Here is a 22,438-nt window from a genome sequence, read left to right as displayed (position 1 = left end):
GAATAGCGAGCAGTGATATAACAAAGCACATTTGTCTTCTGCATTCTTACATCATGCAAAACAGTATGAATAATCTTATACACAGTAAGTAATAAAAATGTGAATTTGTGAGCAAAAATAAATGTAAAGAGGCTCACCGTCAATGGGTGATATTTCTCCCCAACTGCTTCTCCCACCGCCACATCTGTCTCAGCTGTCGCTTCCAAGCAGTAGTGCCTGGTGAAGGTACGCGTGGATGTCCAGGTTGCTGCTCTGCATATGTCCTGGATCGGCACTCCTGCAAACAACGCAGTGGATGTGGATGTGAACTTTGGGTTAGTTCTAAGAATCATCCTGTCTTCTTGAAACTGCAAAAAAGGAGCTTGAATCGTGAGAGCCTGTAGTTCTCCTACCCGTCTTGCTGATGTCAAGGCGATGAGAAGCGCCACCATCCATGATAGGAATTTCAAATCTGCTCTATGTATAGGTTCGAACTGTTGTTTCATTAGCTGAGATAGCACTATATTTAAACGCCAAAGCGGTGGTGGTGGTTTTATTGGAGGAAAAACTCTGAATAGCCCTTTCATAAACTGTTTGATCATCCTTGCAGACCATAAGGATGGACCCGAGGAAGACCTCCTGTAGCAGGATAATGCAGCTAAATGCACCTTAATAGAAGCGTGAACCAATCCTGACTTGGCTAGAAGTAAGATGCATGGGATCATTTCATGAGGTGCCGCAGTTAGAGGGTGAATGTTATTTCTCTGACACCATAGACAAAATCTCTTCCATTTCATACTGTAGGTTATGTTGGTACTATCCGCCCTAGCCTTGGAGAGGATTCTCTTACATTCCTCTGAGATTTTCAGATGTTGAAATTCACAGTGTTCAGGAGAAAGGCTGGTAAGCGCAAGGATTTCGTGTCCGGATGGAGCACTTGTCCCCGGGACATTATCAGAAGCGATGGAATCAGTCGGAGACGAACTGGATGGTCCTCCGACAGCAGCAGGAGTTCTGTGAACCAGTGTTGTCTGGGCCACCACGGGGCTATCAGGATAAGCCTGCTCGGTTCTTTCTTGATCTTCACAAGCACTCGGGGCAGGAGAGGAATTGGAGGAAAAACGTAAGCAAAAACGCAGGACCATGCCATCGAAAATGCATTCCCCCAAGACCCCTTCTGGGGAAGCCAGCTTGCGAAGAACCGGAATTTGATGTTGTCTCTTGTGGCAAAGAGGTCTAATGTTGGTGTTCCCCATCTTCGAAAAATGCTGTCCAGGACCCCCTGATCCAGCTCCCACTCGTGGCAGAACGATTTGAGCCTGCTGAGAGTATCCGCTTTGATGTTCAGATCTACCGGGAGGTGTTCTGCTGTCAAGGATATCCCCTGCTGTAGCGCCCATTCTCATATTCTCTGGGCCTCCTGAGACAGGGAGAGTGATCTTGTTCCTCCTTGTTTGTTTAAGTAGTGCATTGCCGTAGTGTTGTCCATTCTTATCAACAACGGTGAGCGCCTTATTCTAGGTAGGAAAGCTTGCAATGCGAGGCGGATTGCCCAGAGTTCTAGCAGATTTATGTGTAATTGCTGCTCGTGCAATCTCAAACGACCGCTGACTTGAAGGTCTTGAAGAAAAGCTCCCCATCCTTCCAGGGACGCATCGGTAGTCACTACCAATGGAGCTGGTTTTGAAAGAAATGACTGACCCTGAGAGACATTTTCTTTTAGCGTCCACCATGTCGCTGCTTGGACCATGACTTGTGTCACTTGGATTGTGTCTTCGAAGGATCCCTCCACTGAAGATCGATCTGTTCTTGCAATGGGCGCATCCTTAACCAGTGAGCAGTGAGGCACGAGGGGAATACAAGATGACATCATGCCCAGTAATGACTTGTAGTTGCGTACTGAATGATATTTTCTTTTTATAAAGTTTTGGAAGAGAGACACGATCCTCAGTTGCCTTTCCTTGGAGGGAAATGCCTTGTTTCTTTCCGTATCCAGTATTGCTCCCAGAAACGTGATCAGTTTTGTCGGTTGAAGGGTTGATTTTCCCTCGTGCAGAGTCAAACCCAGTTTGGCAAATAAGTCTAAGCAGGCCTGTGTTGACGTCCTGGCCTGTGTTTCCGATGGTGCTTTGACTAACCAGTCGTCGAGGTAAGGAAATATTTGATGTTTTTGCTTCCTCAACACCGCCGCTACTGGAGCCAGGCATTTTGTGAATACTCAAGGTGCTGACTTTAGGTCGAATGGCAGTACCTTGAACTGATAATGCTCTCCGGCTACCATGAATCGAAGGTACTGTCTGTGTGAAGGATGGATAGGGACATGAAAATACGCATCCTGCAGGTCTAAAGTGGTCATATGATCTCCTGGGTTCAACAGTAGAAGGATGTCCTGAAGAGACACCATCCTGAAAGATTGCTTTTTGAGATAGGTGTTTAGGGATCTGAGATCCAGAATAGGGCACCATTGGAGGAAAATCGGGAGGAAAATCCCTTTCCTTTTTGGGAATTCGGTACCTGTTCTATTGCTCCCTTTCGGAGCATTGTCCGAATCTCCTTCTGGAGTTGATGTAGATAATTAACCTTTTGATGCACCGGTGGTGTACAAGGAGGCGTCTGTAGAAATTCTAGAGTGTGGCCGAATAGAATAATGTTGAGGACTCATTTATCCTCTGTTTTTTTTTGCCAATTTTGAAAATAATGTGCAATCTTTCTACCGAGGGGAGCACTTGATCTTAGAGGCGTTGATGTAGCCGGAGATTGAAGGTTGTCATTGTCGTCAGGTGCTGTCCTTCCCCTGACGACCTCCTTTGCCTCTCGGAGTCGATTTCGTATAACCTCCTGATTGACGCTGAGAATACTGCTGGCGGTAGGGCTGGGATGAAGCGGAATAAGAGGAATATCTCCCCTGCTGATATCCTCCTCTATAAGAAGATTGCCCTATACCTCTAGAGCCTCGAAAAGGAACCTTTCTGTATTGTAGAGTTCCCAATGCTTTCGCAGTATCCGTATCCTTCTTGATACTCTGTAGTGTGTCATTAATATGTTTACCAAACAAATCTTCACCATTGAAGGGAAGGTCTAAGATCTTATTTTGCACTACAGGCCTAAAAGCCGTCGCTCGAAGCCACCCTTGTCTACGCAGAACTGCCGCTCCTCCCAGAGACCTAAATGCTGTGGTCGCTATATCCATAGCGCCGAAGTCCTCTCACCCTCCAGAAGAATTTTTCTGGCCTCTTGTTTCTCTGGCTCCGGCACCCGGTCAATATAAGGCGACAGGTCGCACCACATTTGCCTGTCATATCTTCCTAGAATAGCGAGAGCATTTGCAGCTTTCACCAGCAGGGCAGACATTAAGGAAAACCTCTTTCCTGCGTTGTCCAGCCTCCTACCCTCTCTGTCTAGTGGTGTTGTAATTGGAGCTGACAAATTTCTCGATTTCCGCTGCGCCGCCTGCGTAATCACTGAATCCTGTTTTGGATGACCCAAAAGGCACGATGGAGCATCTGAAGGCGCTTTATATTTCTTCTCCAGTCTGGCTAGAACCGGAGTCCCTTAGCCGGCGTCTCCATAACCTTCAAGCCTTCTTCCCAAATATGACTAACAATAGGTAAGGAACAAACAGATCTTCGATAGGGTTCCTTAAATCATACAAGAAACATTCCGCCTTATCCTCCATCATGGTAAGTGCGAATCTTTTAGTGGCTCTTTCCATTAGGTTATGAAAACCACCGATGTCCTCTGGTGGAGAATCCACCGGTTTCGGAGTAGGAGTTGAAGGAGAAGGAATGAGAAAATCGTCCCATTCTCTACTAGGTTCTGAAATCTCTCCATCTTCATGGTCATTGTCCGAGGTATCTGGATCACGTTAAGATCTTGGTGGTGGAGACCTAGGAATGGACTCCGGCAAGATCTCCCTTCTTCGTACTGGTGTACCCGGTACAGAGCGAGGATGAGGTGTAACCTCAGAAATTGCCTGAGAGGTTTGAGGAACTGGATACCTTCTTCTATAATCCTCCAACATGCTCTGTAGATCTTTCAGTAAAGATGATGGCACACTAGTCATCTCCTCATGATGCTCCTGGTGGTATTGTTGCTGTTCTTGGGGATGATGGTGAAACTCCCCATATTCTTCCTCCGAATCCTCCTGATATTTCACTCTTAATTGCGAAGGACTACTCGCATATCCAAAAGGACCACCTTCCTCTTCATCCTCTGAGTCCTCCTCTTCCAGAAGGTGAGAAGGGACTAATGGAGACACCTTTCTTGGAGATGCAATTTCTGATGTTATTGTCCTTTTCCAGGATGAAAACCTCTTTTCCGGGGTCTTTTCTCTCGCCGCCGTCGACAATATTATCGTCGTCAACGCTATCGTCGATGTTGTAGTTACCGTCGACGTAGTCATCATCGACTCTCCCGTCGTCAACGGTCTCGTCGACGATGTTGATGTAGCCATAGTCGTCGACGCCGAACCCGTCGTCAATACCGCCGTCGACGGTGAAAGTGTCGACGGCGTCTTAGCAACAGTCTTTACCTCCTGTTTCGTCGACGATGATGGTGTTTTCGTCGTCGACGATGTCATCTTCCTCGTCAACGGCCCCGTCGACGGTGTAGATCCTTTCACTTTCTCCTCAGAAGGTGTAGAGGAAGTCTTTTTGATGGTAATCTTGACCCTAGGAGGAGATTTTGAAGGTTCTGAGGCAGTTTTCTTCACGTGTTTCACCTCAGCAGAACCCTTCTTCTCCTTAGTTTTGCCTGAAGGAGATTGTGAAGGACTGCGCCCTGAAGACCCTGGAGTGGTCTTTTTTGGGGCCTTCTCAGGTCTCTCACCTGAGGTATGTGCCTGAGGAAATCTGCTCCTTCTTTGAGATCTCCTAGACGAAGATGACTCCTCCTCACTCTCACTTGAGAGGATCTCTTTTCTGGCTTTAACCTTCTGGAGCCAAAGAAGAAATGATTTACTTATCTGTAACTGCAGTTATCCAGTATTGGTATCTTTCATAGATTCACATGCCTGAATCATTCCCGGTCGTCGGGGTGGGAGTCCCCGGTACATAAAAAGAGTATTGTCATAAAGACATATACATAGTAATAGGCCAGAGGCCTCTCATTAGTAACATATTCATGTCCTTTTGTAAAAAGGACCAAACTTTGGCCAAGAGCCAATCAGATATCACCACCCTCTAGAACCTTCCTGGAAGGAGCCCTAGTCCCTCAGATTTTCGTAAGCACAGTGCTAAGTAGTACCTACTGAGAGAACCAAGGTGAGCCCTTCCAGGGGAGGTGGGTGGGTTGCATGTGAATCTATGAAAGATACCAATACTGGATAACTGCAGTTACAGGTAAGTAACTCATTTCTTATCCAGTATTAGGGGTATCTTTCATAGATTCACATGCCTGAATCAGAGTAGCAAGCAATCACCAACACATTTCGTATGGTACAACATGTAAAATCACTCGATATTAGAATACCAATTGTGAAATATAACAAGTACCAAAATACCATATAAAAGAGAAATGTGCGAGTAGACAGTAGGAAGGTGGGATGAAAGAGAGAAGGCTCACCTCTAGTGAAATAGATGACTGAGCACAGCTTGTCCAACTGCTGCATCTTTCATAAGTTCAGAATCCAAGCAGTAGTGCCTGGTGAACCTATGTGGTGTCTTCCATGTCGCCGCTCTGCATATGTCGATAATGGGCACTCCTGCAAAGAGCGCCATTGAAGTGGAGACAGCTCTGGTTGAATGAGCCCGAACTTTAGAATGCAGAGGATGACCTGCCTGTTGATGGCAGAAAGTAATGGCTGCAGAGATCCAACGAGAAATGCTCTGCTTAGTTAATGGAAGACCCTTTCTGGGCCTGCTGAAGGCAACAAAAAGCTGGTTGGATTTCCGAAACTGTTCTGTTCGGTGGATGTAGAACTTCAAACAATGATTGAGGTCTAAAGAGTGGAGAGACTTCTCTGCTGCGGAAAGTGGATTTGGGAAGAAAGTCCGCAAGACTATAGGTTCATTCAGGTGAAAATTAGACGGAACCTTTGGGATGAATTTAGGGTTGGTCCGTAGAATAACTCTGTCCTGTTTGAACTGCAGGAAAGGATCCTGAATAGAGAAGGCTTGCAGCTCACTTACACGCCTTGCTGATGTGAGCGCTAGTAAGAGAGCGGTTTTCCAAGACAGGTATTTGATGTTGGCTCTGCTTATTGGCTCAAAGGGATGTTTCATCAGTTCAGCAAGCACAATGTTTAGCTGCCAGGTGGGTTGTAAAGCTCTCACAGGAGGGAATGTCCTGAACAGGCCTTTTAGAAATTGCTTAACCAGTCTATTGGACCAGAGGGAAGTACCAGATGACGAACGCCTGAACCGAGATATGGCCGCCAGGTGGACTTTAATAGAAGCATGGGCCAATCCTGAGTGCGCCAAATGGAGCAGGTAAGGTAGAATTTGTGCAGGTGTTGATGAAAAGGGGTGTATCTTGTTTGCTTTACACCATACACAGAACCTTTCCCATTTTAGAGAATACGTCTTGTTGGTACTGTCGGCCCGAGCCCGGGTAAGACTGCCCTGCATTCTTGAGGAATGTCTAGGTTCTGAAACTCTCTGAACTCAGGAGCCAAGCCGACAATCTGAGAGATGCTGGATCCGGATGCTGAACTTGCCCCTGTTTCATTGTGAGGAGAGTCGGGCAAGACTTGAATAGAACCGGCGGTTCCAGCGACAGGATATGAAGCTCTGTAAACCAGTGCTGGCGCTGCCACGCTGGGGCTATCAAGATCAGGGTGCAATGCTCTGCCTTCAGTTTCCGGAGGACCCTGGGAATTAGGGGAAATGGAGGAAATGCGTATGCAAAGACGTTGCATCATGCGATCGAAAATGCAATCCCTAGCGATCCCTTCTGGGGATGCCAGCTTGCGTAATGTTGGCATTTTGCGTTGTGCTGTGTCGCAAATAGATCCAGGTGAGGCCTGCCCCATCGGGCGAATACAGAGCTGAGAAGTTGTTGATCCAGCTCCCACTCGTGGCACACCGAGCGTTTTCTGCTCAGAGAGTCCGCCAGGACATTGTCCGTCCCTGGGACGTACTCTGCCCGAAGGGAAATGTTGTATTGAAGTAGCCATTTCCAAATCCGTTGAGATTCTTGAGACAACGTCAGAGAGCGAGTTCCCCCTTGTTTGTTTACATAGTGCCGCATACGAAGGCGGCAGTGTGGAACCAACAGGATGTTTGAGGACATCTTCCCTAACAAGGATTTGTACAGGCGCACTGTGATGGACATTTTGGATTGAACCGGGCGGCCAAGGTCCTTAATTTCAATTGACATTCCAGTGAAGGGAAAGCCTTTCTTTGAGTAGTATCTAGGACAGCTCCTAGGAAAGTGAGTGAGACACTGGGACGGCTGAAGGAATGACTGTTTTTTGAGGTATTGGTTGAGGTCTCTTAAGTCCAATATAGGTCTCCATTCTTTCTCCTCCTTTCGAATTAAGAAGAATCCCCGTGGATGCGATATCCATCGCCACATCAATCATCTCCGAAGCAGAACGCTCGCCTTCAAGGAGAATCTTTTTTCGCCTCTTCTTTCTGCTCTTCTGGAAGCGAAACCAAATATGGAGCGATATCTGCCCACATTTGACGGTTGTAGCGTCCTAACAGTGCCAAAGAGTTTGCTGCACGCACTGTTAGTGCTGACATGGACGAAAACTTCTTCCCTATGTTGTCTAGTTTTCAACCTTTCTTATCTGGCGGCGCATCCAACGCAGCCGATGGATTTTGTGACTTGCGCTGCGCTGCCTGGGTAATGACGGAGTCCGGCTTTGGATGGCCAGTAAGGCAAGCTGGAGCCGTGTCAGGAGCTTTATATTTTTTGTCCAGCCTGGGCAGTACTAGAGGCAGAGATGAAGGGTTTTGCATTATTTTCTCCCCTTGTTTCCAGATGTAATCAATGATGGGAAAGGACCGTACAGTCTTTTTGAATGGTTCCTTAAAATCATAAAGGAAGCAATCCTGTTGTGTCGACGTTACCTGGAGTTTGAATCGTAACCCCGCCCTTTCTAGGATATTCATATATGCACTTGGGCTGATGTTTCCTCATGATTCTACAATCCAATGTTTTTTTACATTAGAAACTGACCTTTTTCAATGCTGAAGTAAATGATTTTATCAAAAATGATCAACTGTAAATACATTTTCTAAAATAACTTAGCTGTTCTGTGGGTGTTTTCGGTAGATTTCCATTCACTTTATTCTCTATTCCTTGGGGAAGCTCCCTTTCATGTTTACTTAAGTTTTGCATTATTTTCTCCCCTTGTTTCCAGATGTAATCAATGATGGGAAAGGACCGTACAGTCTTTTTGAATGGTTCCTTAAAATCATAAAGGAAGCAATCCTGTTGTGTCGACGTTACCTGGAGTTTGAATCGTAACCCCGCCCTTTCTAGGATATTGTGGAATCCCCCAATGTCTTACGGGGGTGAATCCGCTTGTGCCTGTACAGGGGATGCTGGACCTGGAATCACGTAGTCATCCCATTCGTCTTGTGTGTCCTGGAGCTCCCCTTCCTCCTGTTGTTGCTCCTCTTCTTCGTCTTCCTCATCAAAGGATGGCGGAGGACGCGAAGGAACCGGATCTGGTTGAAGGACTAGAGGAGGAGGCCGAGGCCTAAGTGGCGGTGTCACAACTGGTTGAGGCGGAGGAGTGGACGGAAACCTTTGTTTGTAGTCCGCAATCAGAAACTGCAGATCTGTCAGTATGGAGGCGGGGAGACACACCATAGGCTGTAGAGGAGGCGGAGGAGGTTGGAATTCCTCCTGGTACTCCACATCATCCTGTTTTTGTTCCTCACAATCTGAACTTTCATGTAGTTTTACGTGTAGTTCAGATGGGATGGTCGCTGTTCGGAACATAGAGCCCTCATCAGAGTCCTCAGTATCCAGAAGATGAGCAGGTGGGAATGGCTGGATCCGGCTCGGAGAGGTCAATTCCGGCGTGAGAGTACGCGTGGTCATCTTGAAGTGCGTATAAGTATACTTCAAGGGAGGTGACTCTACCGTCGTCGAGCCCGTCGACGGAGTGGTCGTCGACGGGGGAACGACGACAATCAAACCAGATTCCGTCGTTGACGGTGTCTTCTGCCGGTGTCTTCTTCGGCAGCGTCGTGGACGATGGTTGCGTCGTCAACGGCTTAGTCGACGCTGGTGTCGACGGGCCCGGCGACGGCCTTGTCGACGACGATGATCTCGTCGACGATGAAACTGTCGTCGTCGACGGAGCCTTTACCATCGATTAGTATTTCGTCGACGATGATGAGGATTTCGTCGACGATGAAGAGGATTTCGTCGAAGTCGATGGAGCTTTTGTCGACGATGACGATTTTGACTTTGTCGACGATGAGGGACTTGTCGACGGTGGCGTCGTTGACGACTTTTTGATAATAATAAGAGATGTAACAGACCTACCCGTCGACGACGAGGATGTAGTAGTCGTCGAAGTTGATGTTAAAGATGACGCCATCGACGTGGAGATAGTGGCTGCCGACGTTGTCACAGGCAGAGCTGAAGACTTCACAAAAGGTGTCTTGAAGGTAGGGTCTTGAAGAGAAACCTTCACAGCCATGGCCTTAGAACGAACCTCTGAAGACTTGGGCGTCTTCTTTTGAGGTGGCTGCAAAGATGGTTCTGGGGATGACGTTCTAGGCCTTTTGGGAGAAGAGTGTATACTCCTAATGGAACACTCACTCTCACCTGAAGAGACTGCCTGGTCCTTGTCCTTGAGTCTCTGAAGCCATATCAGCAGGCGGCCCTCTCTGTCCTTGAGAGTTTTGGCTGAAAAAGTGCGGCAGACTTTACAATCCTTTGCTGAATGGTCAGGGTAGAGACAGTAAAGGCAGTCCTCATGCCTGTCATCTACATGAAGCCTCTTCTTGCCACAAGAGGCACAAGATCTAAAGAGCCCCTTTCTTGGAGTATCAGCCATGGCTAAACTGAAAATCCCTCACAGAAAGACAATTCTGAGAAAGATATGTGGAAAAAATCCAGAAATACAAAGAAGCCGAGCAGAGCTCAGTGGAGACTCCCTTAGACTCCCACGTGCGGTAGAAAATCTGAGGGACTAGGGCTCCTTCCAGGAAGGTTCTAGAGGGTGGTGATATCTGATTGGCTCTTGGCCAAAGTTTGGTCCTTTTTGCAAAAGGACATGGATATATTACTAATGAGAGGCCTCTGGACTATTACTATGTATATGTCTTTATGACATTACTCTTTTTATGTACCGGGGACTCCCACCCCGACGAAGGGGAATGATTCAGGCATGTGAATCTATGAAAGATACCCCTAATACTGGACAAGTAATCTTCCCTCACGATCCCTCAAGGTTTTATTTGAAAAGGTTCGAAATACCTTGCAATCCTTTGCCTGATGGTCTGGATAGAGGCAGTATATGCAGTCTTTGTGAGGGACATCTGTATAAAGCCTTTTTCTAGAGCAGGTGCACAAGCTCTAAATAATCCTTTCTTCTCTGTATCAGTCATGATAGAGGAATAAGGAACTTCAATAAGAAGAAACTAGAAAATGAGAGAACCTCAAATCCCAGTCAAAGTAAGATGAATTGAAGAGTTTGAGCAGAGCTCAAAGGAGACTCCCCAGCAGATGTTCCAAAGATGAGTCGATGCTGTATTAAATTTGATTCTTTATTCACTACGATGCATGCACGAGTTTGCATTCCGGATCTAGGATACTTTGCCTTTCTATGAGAAGTCTTGTCGAATCAAATTTTCAAATTTTTAAAGCAATGGAGAAACCACGCTGTTGCTTGATAACTTAAACTCTTCACTTTGGTTAACACTACTGATGAACAAACACAGCTTAGAATTTGTCCGTTCATATACTATCAGCCCCAGAAGAAGTCCCTGGACGGGACGAAACGTGTTGGCGGGTCCACATTTTTTCAGAAGAATTGAATAAAGAATCAAATTTAATACAGCATCGACTCATCTTTGGAACAAGCGCTGCTTTCTGATCAGTATATCATTGTCATATTTACGTACAAAAGTGTGCTGGGCTATTGTGTATATAAGGTGTCCCGCTCTATTCTTCGGAAGATGGACAATATTCCTCTTCAAAAAATGCCAGCAGGTAAACATCACTTAGTTTCTAGAGTGATGAGGGGCAATAGGTTAACATGGCCTCCAATATCTAAGTACTCTTCTTTGTGAGATGTTAATGATTTATTGAGAGTCTTGGAATCCTGGCAGAATAACACATTTCCGTCACAGAAAAAGCTTTTAAGCAAATTGGCCATGGTTTTATGATTTACTGCAAAAGTGTCCGATGTGAGAGCGCTCGATATTTCCATCTGAATTCTTCCCCTATAAGGGGTCTCTGTTTTAAATCTTAAGGAGGACGAAGTCCAGTACTAGAGTGGTACACTATCCGGCTTTAGCTCAACATCCAAAATTGTGTGTGGTAAGATGCCTCAGGGCGTATTGATCTATGACAGAGGAGTTCTGCCCTATGGAAACATCACAGTTATTTATAGCTCTGAAGAAACCATTCAAAGTTGTCTCATTTCCAACTATCGCTAGACTTTTAGCATCTAAGAAATTATCAAATCTTCCTCCCATTTCTTGCCCAGAGGAACCAAGCACAGAAATGTTTCACCAAAAACCCCATTACTGCACAAACGTTAATCTTTTAGAGGGTCCTCCTTTGCCTAAGCTATGCAGGAAGAAACACAAAAAATTCCAGCAAAATGCAGAACCCTTCTACTGGTAATGCCCACCCAAAGCCGCTGATTAGTGATGGTTTGCCTTATTGGAGAAAAATCCATGTGCAACTGCATTCCTGAAGCTGACAAGGTTCTTTTAAATGCTAAATTGGGAACAACATCCATGAATATCTTGTTCAATAGACTTCCCGGCGACACTTGCCCTGTGAAGTAGCCACAAAAAGAAATTTACTGTTACCTCGAGAGGCCAGGTCGTCCCTACCTTGATCTTAAGCAGAGGGCTAACCTAAGCTGACTGAGGCTATGATGTGTTTCTGGTGTTCCTATGTTTTCTTTTTGTTTGTTTTTTTAAATTCTTTTTTATTGATAACATATTACACACCTAAGACATTAATATACATAGCAATTAGCAGGCACCGCTCGTCAACATTAACAATAGTCACAATGCATGACTACATCTCCCAATTAATACACACAGCAGGGCGTCTCGTTGGTCTACATTGGTTCATCCCCAAATCTCTGCCTCGGGGGCTCACATATGCAACCTCTAAAATTATTCCAATTCTCCCAAATCTGCACTCATTTACTCGGACACCATCTAGATTTGTACACAGTCCTTTCTGTCAACATGCACCAGTCCATTCTCCCACTCTGTGACAGACATGGAATCCTGCGCCCTCCACAGTCTTGCTATGTTTCGCTTTGCAATTGTCATGCCCAGAGTCACCGATTGTTTACCCCTGGTGCGGAGATATGTGGGGCCCCATATATTCAGAAGGCACAATTTAATATTATAGTCAATCTCACAACCCATCACGTCTACCAAACATGTCGTAATCTCGGACCAGTAGCCTTGTATATAAGTACATTCCCAGAGTGTATGAATAAAGGTCCCTTCTTGTCCATACTTCCTTGTGCAACCTGGCTCTTTTCTGTAGCCCATTTTCACCAATGCTGAGCCCGCTAGATAAATTCTGTGAAGCACTTTCAGTTGTATCAGTCTCAACCGAGATGAGATTGCGACCTCTTTGGGGGACGCGAGTGCCTCGAGCTTTTCATCATCCTCCAGCCCCGCCACATCATATTCCCACTTGGAACGGAGCCGTAGGAGGGGATAAGACAAGTTGTTGATTAGTTTCCTGTAAGTTTGAGTAATGGCTTTCTCTGGCATATATTCATCTACAATTTTATCTTCGAGTGGGGAGATTCAGGTGGTGTCCCGCCCCCAACTATTTCCGCCTGCAGTGCGTGTTTAATCTGCATGTACCTGAAATATTCAGTGTTGACCAGGCCATTTTCCCTTTGCAGCTGGGAAAAAGTGAACCCTTCTCCCGCCTTCCAAAGATCTCCTACCCAAGAAATACCAATCAGATCCCATCGATCAAATCCTTTGGTGTTCCTAAGAGTACCAAAAACCTCAACGTCCCAAAGAGGAGTGGAGCGTGTTATCTTCCCCTCCCATGCCAAGCTTTTCAATGCCAACCGCCATATATGTACCGCATGTAGTGCAGGGCCCGTAAGCTTAAGTTTGCTGGGTTTAGTAAATAAAACCCTCCTAAAGCCCACCCCTGGAAGGAGCCATATGTCCATTTGATATCCGGTATCTCCTGGGGGCCTATAGAAGCACTGATTGATTGCTGCTAGTTGAGCCGCCCAGTAATATCGCTTTATGTCGGGGAGTGCAATCCCGCAGTCATTAGAGATGGATATCCTGAGTGGTCTATCTCCCCACAGAAGTTTCCTTTGGGAGCTCTCTATGGATCTGAAATAATCTACCCTGTTCCTATGGTTGTTGAAAATGAGTGAGGCTCCACAGTCAATGGCTCAAAGTGGCGAACGTTATAATATAGGCAGTAATTTAATGAAGGAGGAAACAGGGCGTTGCCTATCAGCTTTATTTTACTACGAATGAAGCACACTGCTCGAGAACCGTCTGTATGTATGTATTTTAATGTGTACATGCTCAAAGTATTTGGCTGGTTTTCCACCTGGCCCTATTGTGAGAGCATTCTAGGAACCCCATCCCACTGACTGTCAAGAAGTAAGGAGGCAACAGACCCTCTCCATTGACTGGGCTAATTGATTTCATACAGAATTCTATAACCCAGACAGGAACATGTTAGTTTAATCTTTTCCCTTAGGGGTGATATTTACAGCCTGCCCTTGAGGGCTGAAAAACAAGGTGTATAAACCTTAGCAAGAGCTTGTGCACAATGCTTTTTGTATGAAATGTTCTCTTGCATATTTGATCAATTCAAAAAGGTTTCCATCAGCATAAAGTATTAAAAATCTCAGAAGTGCATAACCAGATGCATTGGAGAATGGGGATCCCTTCAGGCACTGACTAGTGATAAAGCCCTTTATATTAATATAGACCACATGAGCTGCCTGGAAAGAGAGCATAGAATTCAGCTTAAGGTGAACCCTTGTATATTTTCTATTTCTCTCATTTATAAAAGGGCATGTTCACCTGTGGGCATCTAGGTCTATAAGTATCTGGTATTCCTACTGACCGCAAGCAATCATTTAACATCGAAATCAAGGAGTTTCCTTAATTTCAATAATGAGTTTTCGCTTTGGAGTTCAAATGGAAGGCTTCTCTATAGTCTAGCTGCTGTCACTGAGAAAATGTGATCCCTCGCCCCCCTCCAACTCCGCCCACACGTGGCTCAACAGACATTAGACACATTCATTAATGATGCATTCTCAGCATGCAGATGTCTTCTTGGAATATAAAAGGATACTGTTGGAAGTAAGGGAAATGGGCCTGTTATCGTACATCCCTGGAGTAACACAATCATGTATTCTAATATTTATTATCATTCTGGTTGACATATTCTGCACCAATTGAAGTTTATTTATGAATTTGGCTGGGAGTCCAAAGTAGATAGCATTAAAAAAATCTAACTTCAGAGATATAAACGCATCTTTGGACTGTATGCGCTGTTGAGGGTCAAAAAGGTCGATGATCCATTTTAGGAAGCTGAAATAAGCAGGTCTTGGTTACACCCTTGACTGGCTATTGCATTGTTACCCCTGAATCAAATTTTATCACCAGATGTTTTACACTCCTCACTGGGTTTTGCTGCTGACCTAAGAAGGAGGGCCAGAAAGCAGGTTCCATATTATTTGTTGGAATGGACTTGAGTATTCTTGTCTTTCCTCCATTACATTTTAAATGGATGTGCCTCATTCATTTCTGGATATCTGACAGACAGTTTTGTAAATTATTGGCTCGTATAATATTAATTCCTATAAGAAATATAAAGTGTGTATCATATGCATACATCAGTGATGTGAGCCAAAGGTGGCATGTATAGGTTGATCAAAAGAGAGGATACCATAAAACACTGAGAAACACACCACATTTTAAAGTTTCCATCTCTGAATGGGAACCAGCTGAAGACTGCATTGTCTACCATGGAGTTCCACCACAGTTTTAACAATAATTGGTGGTCTGTGGTATCAAACGCAGCCAATAAGGCAAGTAATATTAAGGCTGCAAGCACATCACAGTCTGCATACAGCCATAAATCATCCAGACCACACTTTCAGTTTTACATTGAGCATGAAAGCCTGCTCGCTTTACATCGATCCTGTAACATTCTCAAAATTTGCAGGACCAATCACTTTTGAGCTGCCTTGGAACAATAGGATCTTTAATGCCAGCAGCCCAAGTGTTTTGGACAGTGAAGCTAGTAAGACAGCGGTACACATGGAATACAAATTAAATTCCCAGAGCATGGAAAATCCAAGACCACTACTCCCACCCTGCTGGGATCCTTGGACTATAAACCAGCTGCATCCACTAGTATGTTTGGGAAATTTGAGGAAAGTGTTGTTGGAGAAGCACAGTGATTTACAATAATGCTGTAGATTTGTTGCTGGGATGTTTTAGTGTCTTCCGATGAATTAATTTGTGGATGAATTAGAGTGTTTTGAAAATTACCCAGGCATTAACTAGAAACAACTGGAGTCATTTGAGTGTCTATGAGCTATGAGTGCTGGCTATGACATAAACCCCTGACTTGAAACAATATTACAACCTGCTTAGGGAGAGAGATTTACTGTTTTGTCCAGCATAAAAGCTCTTAGCTGGCATAATCAAGTCAGTCGTTGACAATGTTCTTACTACCAATAAGTGGTCCTCTAGTGAAAGAAAGTGGGCAGTAGAGGAAAGAGGCAATGCATAACAGTAGACAGAGTCAGTAGTAGCTGTTCACCTAAAAAACTAAGACTGACTGGGGAGCGGAGACTACATTAAGAATCCAGGGTGGCAAGAGTGACTAAGTCTTTTAAAATTGAGGCTGGGGGAGTAACTGGCTTGTGAAGATTGATTGGATTTCATTTAAATGGATGGAAGGTTAGTTTGTGACTGGCACTGAAGATCTGTAGATCAGTTTTGTCTTCAGTTTAGAATGTTCCATGCCATCTATGATTGAATTGCAGTCTTATTGATTTCTAGGGTTTGGCATGTGTTTGCATGCTGTGCAGGCTTAATAGAATGGAGTGCCAGCACTGTAGGAATGGTAGAACGGTTAAAGGGCACCTACAATCTTAGAGTAGGGAAGAATCGCATGGAACTCGACCAGCAACCCAAAAGAAGCAGATACGGAAAGGGATCAGTGACATTGTCTAGGTTTAAAGGCATTCAACCTGAGGATATAGCAGATTACTAATAACTTTAGGAGTTGATGGAGCTTGCTTTCTTGGTCTATGATGTCACAGGCCACCCAGAGTTTTAGATGTACTAAAGACCATGTTTAGCATTTCTCAGCAGCTTTTAGACAGTATCCCATCCTTTAAGGTGTGCTGTTCCTATGTCAATGCCCGATTGGACTGAACTCTGTCATGAAGACTGAGATTGTTGAAGTGTGTCTCAGGCAAGCACTAAGTTGTTCCTGAACTTTGGATGCTGTGGGAAGCTGCCTGTATTTATAGATCACATTTGCACCTTTCATAACTTTGTCTAGACGCACAACAAAAGCATGTCTGAGGAAGTCTAAAACTGTAATATTTTCCACAAATTTCTGTTTCAATTACATCATGCACTGCAAACAGAGAATATAGATTGGGAAGAGGTTCTTGGATGTAGCTCCCTAGAGCGTAGGGTACTCACAGAGGAAATGACAAGTGAAGTAGTCTCACAAACATATCGCGCTGTAACAAATAATGAACTTGATACACTTATAAAACTTAGGGTGACCTGGGAGATCAACTTGGGCCCTATGGAGGATATAGATTGGGAAGTGGCCATAATGCATCCCAAAGAGGTAGCCATCAAGTCTAAATCGAGATTAATCCAGCTGAAACCCCTACATAGGATCTACTATTGGTCAATAGTCAAACTGGGAAGAGCTCGGAGTACAAATTGTTGGCGATGTGGAGTGAATGATGGCACATTCATGCACACTCTGGGAATGCCCCCTTATTACCGGGTACTAAAACACCATTGTTGCAGGGATTCTGTTTGGATCAGAACTATGCCTGGGATCACAGGATGTCAGAATGAGTAGCTAATGGCCCAAATCCGACTAGCTCATAGTGTCTTACCTGCCCTCCTAACCTTCCCAGAGTAACAGGCAAATTGGCAACCCAGAACACAGCTCTCTAGTCCCCAGGGGAACTGTGGAAACACATTGTCACCTTTCGTTTCTTCACTCATGCATGTCCATAATAAACAAAAGAAAGACACAAGCAAAGTTTACAATATTTATTAAAACTATCATGCTCTATCATGAAGCAACTGTGCTGCAATTAGGAGTAATAAGCATTATGAGCAAACTGTATAGATTGAAAAGCCCTACCATGGCGAATTATATATCTGCCTAAGCCTACATCACTACGTGAGCACAGGAATATATTGGGGATCGGCATTAGATCCGGATCCCATACCTGGCATTTGTTGTTAGGTGGTCTGCATATCAGATTGCGCCTGGTTAGTGTGTCCATTCCTGGACCTTTCCCTGTGCTAGAAATCCTTCTCTATGTTACCCAAAAGGCAAGCCTTTGTTTATATGATAAGAAGTGACATGTTGGAAAACAGCAGCTGCACCTCTGTCTTGTGTCTAAATGGTAAAATATGTTACTGACCGACCAGAGAAAAACAAGGCACAATGTTGTTCAACCTTGCCTGAAATGTTCAGATTGAATCCAAGGAAAAAGTACTGAATAACAAAAACCATAATATTGTGGCACAAAAACAAATGTGTTATGGGTAACTGAGCAAAAGCTGCCTACAGTGTGCGGTTAGGCTAAAATATGGGAGACTGTCAAGTCAAAATTCTTTCCCTTTCTTTCCCTTTGTGACAACAGTATATCTCAAAAATACTTTTGTAATGGTATATGGATTTACATTTTGATTAAAGCCTTGAGATAAACACATTTTGTTCTGTAGCATCTGATTCATTCAGGACTGGGGGTTATAAGTGTCTGACGTATGATTATTAGTTGTGATATTAGAATGTAGGCCTGGTGTGCAGGTCAGATATATTGTGGTCACACAGGGAAACATTTTAGACTTGACAGTCTTTTACGGATCCCTGTCCCTTTGGATTGTGGGGGTCCCTCTCATTGTACTTAATTAACATATGGGAGAAGCAAGTGGGCCCTAAAGGAAATCTTGTACACTATCATCAAAGAACTAGAATAAATTATGGGTGTAGTCATCCTGGTAGTACCGCAATTTGTCCTGCTATATTTTCCATGTGATGTTGATCTCAAGCGGGACATTGCAAAGATGTGGGATAGGCAACAACTATCAGCTAGGCATGGACATGTGTATGGATGCAGAAAGAGTGGTTTATACTACAGAGCCTGCCCGAGGAAGTTTGATAACATTTGGTGAGGTGGAGAGAGTACTACGGCCTAGGTTGGGAGGATCAAGATGTACGACCTTGAGGATTAATCTCGCTAATCAGTGGGAGGCTGCCCTATACTTCACCATTTTTATAAGATGTGGCCAGGAAAAGGAATGATCCACCTTATCAAAGACAAATTATAACAATGAAAGTGTGGGTAATACTGAATGATGTAAGAAGGAAAACTATTGTGTTAATGTTGACGCCACTTGTTTTATGTTTTAAAAGCAAAATAATTTTTTTTTAAAATAAATTCTGTATGAGATGGTTTAAGGGGTAGGCCAAGATACATTTAGTGTGTTAAGTATTGCTGGGAAATGATCTGTCACACAGGCCTCATGTTTTTAGTGGTGCATTCTGTCGATGAAACATTAAGGAAAATTTGTTGTAAAACTGTTACCCATACTTGGACCTGGATGTCTGGGATCTATAGACTGAGACTTTGCATTATTTTATTTTTTGTACAGAAATAAATGAATGTAAAAATGTAACTGAAAAACTGAGATTGATTAGTGAGGCCTTCTCTAGCTTATTTAGTCTGCTTCTCCTCTAAGGTTTTGATGTGGTAACTACTTCATAAATGCTAGCCATACATACAAAATAGCTGCACTATTCAAAAGTAAGTATTTTGTCTTTCTTGCCATTTTACAATTGCTTGTCTTCCCATCACTGTGTGTCTAAATCTTCATCGTTTTTGTCTCCACTTTCCATAGTCCCCGCCCACTGGACCTCAGAACAGTCACCTTAATCACTAGCTATAAAAAGGCCCTCACAACCTAAGTCCAGTAGACCAATAACCTTAGCCACTACTGTCTATAATCTCGGACCACTCCGGTATAGCAGCCACACAGAATGCTTATTATCCTATTATATAACATTGTTCGTCCTTGACGTAACACACCTCACCTGACAGATACTGTAATAATTGTAGTTTTGTTCTCTAGTGTACCACGGAAAGCCATTGGAGTAAGAGAACTAAGCATACTTATTTTGGATACAAGCTTAAACAAATTAAATCATGCCATTGCTGTTAGAGTAAGGTGATCAATGGGCATTTTCAATATTTGCAAACAAATAGTGTATAAACAGTAAAAATCCAAATAAGAAAGAGTGTGAGAATGAATGCCTTAGTAGACCATAAATACAATTTGCGATGCATCATATAAGTGGGTTTTAAGTAGATTGGTAAAACAGAAAACCTACATGTCACCAATAAAATACATACTTGCCAGCAGACGTGTGGAGACTTCCGTTCTAAGATGAACTGAGTTAAGGGCGATGGCTCAAGTTCATATTTGTCAAAGGGAAGCTTGTCTATGACCATTGGTTCAGTATCTATACAAGCAAACTTCACAACAGGATGAGACGTGCGGGGAGGCTACAAGAGAAAACAAATACAAGGTTTATGTATTAAACGCAAAGGCTACTAGAAAAAACTTGTACTTGGAATGACCATTAGAGCTGCCACAGGTCTCAATTCAATTTAACAGCCCACAAATACACCAAAAGGATCCCACAGAATCTCGAAAAGCGTTATTTCATACAAATGCCAACGAGATTCATAAAATTAACTGTTAAATATAATGTTATAGTTAGGCTTCCTTCCGTCTGTGATCTTGTATTTGTGACTGTGTAGTCAGGTATACAGAGTATTTACATCGCTTATTTTCGACACCATAGCAACACTTGTTGTCAGGGCTGTTGATACACTGCTGCTCATGTAGTTATGTCTTCCTAGAATGAACAACAGGCCTCGAGAAGGAAGTACTCAAAGGCGGCAGACAGACTAGGCAGAACTAAGAGCTAGTAGAGAGCAGCTGAGGAGTGGTTTCACCACGTTTTCAGAAATTGATAAGTATATATATTACTGGGAAAGTATGTGGTAGTCGTGAGGGATATGAAATTTTTTTTAATGTTATATCTTAAGAAGGGTGAAAGCCTAATAATTTGTCTCTATGCTTATCACATTTAAAAAATGTTTTTCCAAAATGATGAAAGCCTAGGCATAATCCCTCATTTTGGCCCAGATTCACAAAGCTTTTTTTGAAAGCAGTTTCTTATGCTCAACAAGTGTGAATTACTTTTGAATTTCCAGGAGAGCTCACTGAAAACAATCTTGGTGAACCTGTTAAGGATCGCACTCAAAAGGATAAAAGTCTAAAAATTGATCCTGCGCTTATCTGCAAAGATAATGATAAGCAGTACTCATTTCATCTCATTTAGAAGGATGAAAAGATCAAATATGGTCTTTATTTCATTTAAAGAATAACAAAATGCTCATAATTTGTGATTATGTAATCCAAGTGACAAAGGTAAAAGAAGAGTAATGAACCTCATTTCATTAAGGACAATACTGAATATTGGTTCTCAGGACAGATTTAGGTGGCAAGGCTCAAAAAAGATCCTTGCTACTTCTAACCACCCAGAAAGAAAGGATGCTAATCAGTCTTAGTTTCCTCCCACTGTGCAAAAGACTACTCAGCGACCGTGTATTTCATCAGAAAGGACAAATCCTAGACCAGTTGTCTTTATCTTATTCAACTCTAAAGAAGGATGCTCGGAAGGGCAAAAGGCCGACAATTGCTTCATTTCTTCTCATTCACATTGCTGTAAGGTTTACAGTAATTCACTCAGTATATCCCCAGAAGGAAGCAAGAGTGAACATGAATTCTTGTAGGGGCTAAGGTTTGTGTTCTTTGTGGAGAAGTGCGTCACTGTGCTTAATATGTATTGCTTGATCGTGCATCTGCCATGAAGACCTAGTTATAACCAGTTCTTAATATATACAATAGAGTGGGCTTTGGTTTCATCCTGAGGCGTATTACTCTCTCACTTCATGATATTGGTTATGGTGTACCACTGTGCCTTCTAGGAAGTTGTTCCACTGGAATGCACAAAAGATCATTTTAAACTTGAAAAACGTGCTTATTCACCACACCGCTAGTCATATTAAATTATTTATCTCCTATATGCATTCTGTACCAAAAGCAATCAATTTGTGCTACTTTTTTCCAGCACAAGCAAATTCAATAGGGCTGGCTTTAATGTGATAAATATGCATTTGTACATGTCTGTGCTTTCTTGTTTTGGCAAATTAAAGCTTGACTTATTGGCTTTGCTAATACATGTTTTCCTAATGTGTGACTAAACCGAATGTTCTTCACGTACTGAACTCAACCCCATCAAGGCCCTTTGGAGATGCTCCACTTTGAGTTCTTTCATGCCTCTTAAGAAACAACAATTTGGTAAACTTGAGGTGGCCTAAAGTGTACCTCGGCCTATATTAGACGGTTACTACTTCCACCCTCATCAGTATAGAGAGACTGACTTTTGGCCATGGCCGACACCCTCCCCAGTCAATGGGGAGACTGACAATGGGTCAAAGAAAAATTATCTGCTGGGACACAAGCCTTTTTACCTTCACATCTACTGGTGCCAGTTGAACCACAGTTGAATAAAATGTGCTCAGTGTTCCCCCATGTGGTTCTTTATTCTTCCTCTTCCTGCCCCAACCCAGATTGTGATACACAAGACTATCCTTGTTAACAAGGTGCTCTTTTCCATAATCTTCCCTTTCTTTGCCCCAGAGAACCCCACAAAGAGCTGATCATCCACGTGATGATTTTTTTGTATGGTGGTCACAGTAATCTGAGGGCCAAGCTGATGGAGTCTTTTGATGGGTAAGGCAGAGCAAATTGCACTGGCAAAGTACTCAATTGAAATGGGACTACATAGCCCCGAAGCCAGTCGCACAGCATCATGCCGCTTCTTTGCGTGCATGTTTTTTTCTAACCTTTATCCATTCTTTTTGGTATTCCACTTTCAACTATACTTTTTCTTCAATAATCCATAATGTGTTTAATCCACAATCCACCAAGCTGTATGT

At 43.5% G+C, this 22,438-nt stretch overlaps 1 protein-coding gene across 2 annotated transcripts in view; it reads right to left on the bottom strand.

Moving 5' to 3' along the window:
- LOC144829436 (integrator complex subunit 6-like) overlaps positions 1-22,438 on the bottom strand; it is a 403,536-nt gene that overhangs the window by 257,142 nt on the left and 123,956 nt on the right. For both annotated transcript variants that reach the window (XM_078688577.1, XM_078688578.1), the window contains exon 8: positions 19,778-19,930. In XM_078688577.1, the coding sequence (XP_078544703.1) occupies positions 19,778-19,930 (153 nt within the window). The remainder of the gene's footprint in view (positions 1-19,777; positions 19,931-22,438) is intronic.

This window comes from Lissotriton helveticus, chromosome 4_1 (genome assembly GCF_964261635.1).
Source record: "Lissotriton helveticus chromosome 4_1, aLisHel1.1, whole genome shotgun sequence".
NCBI lineage: Eukaryota > Metazoa > Chordata > Amphibia > Caudata > Salamandridae > Lissotriton > Lissotriton helveticus.
This window is presented reverse-complemented; position numbering and strand designations above follow the sequence as displayed.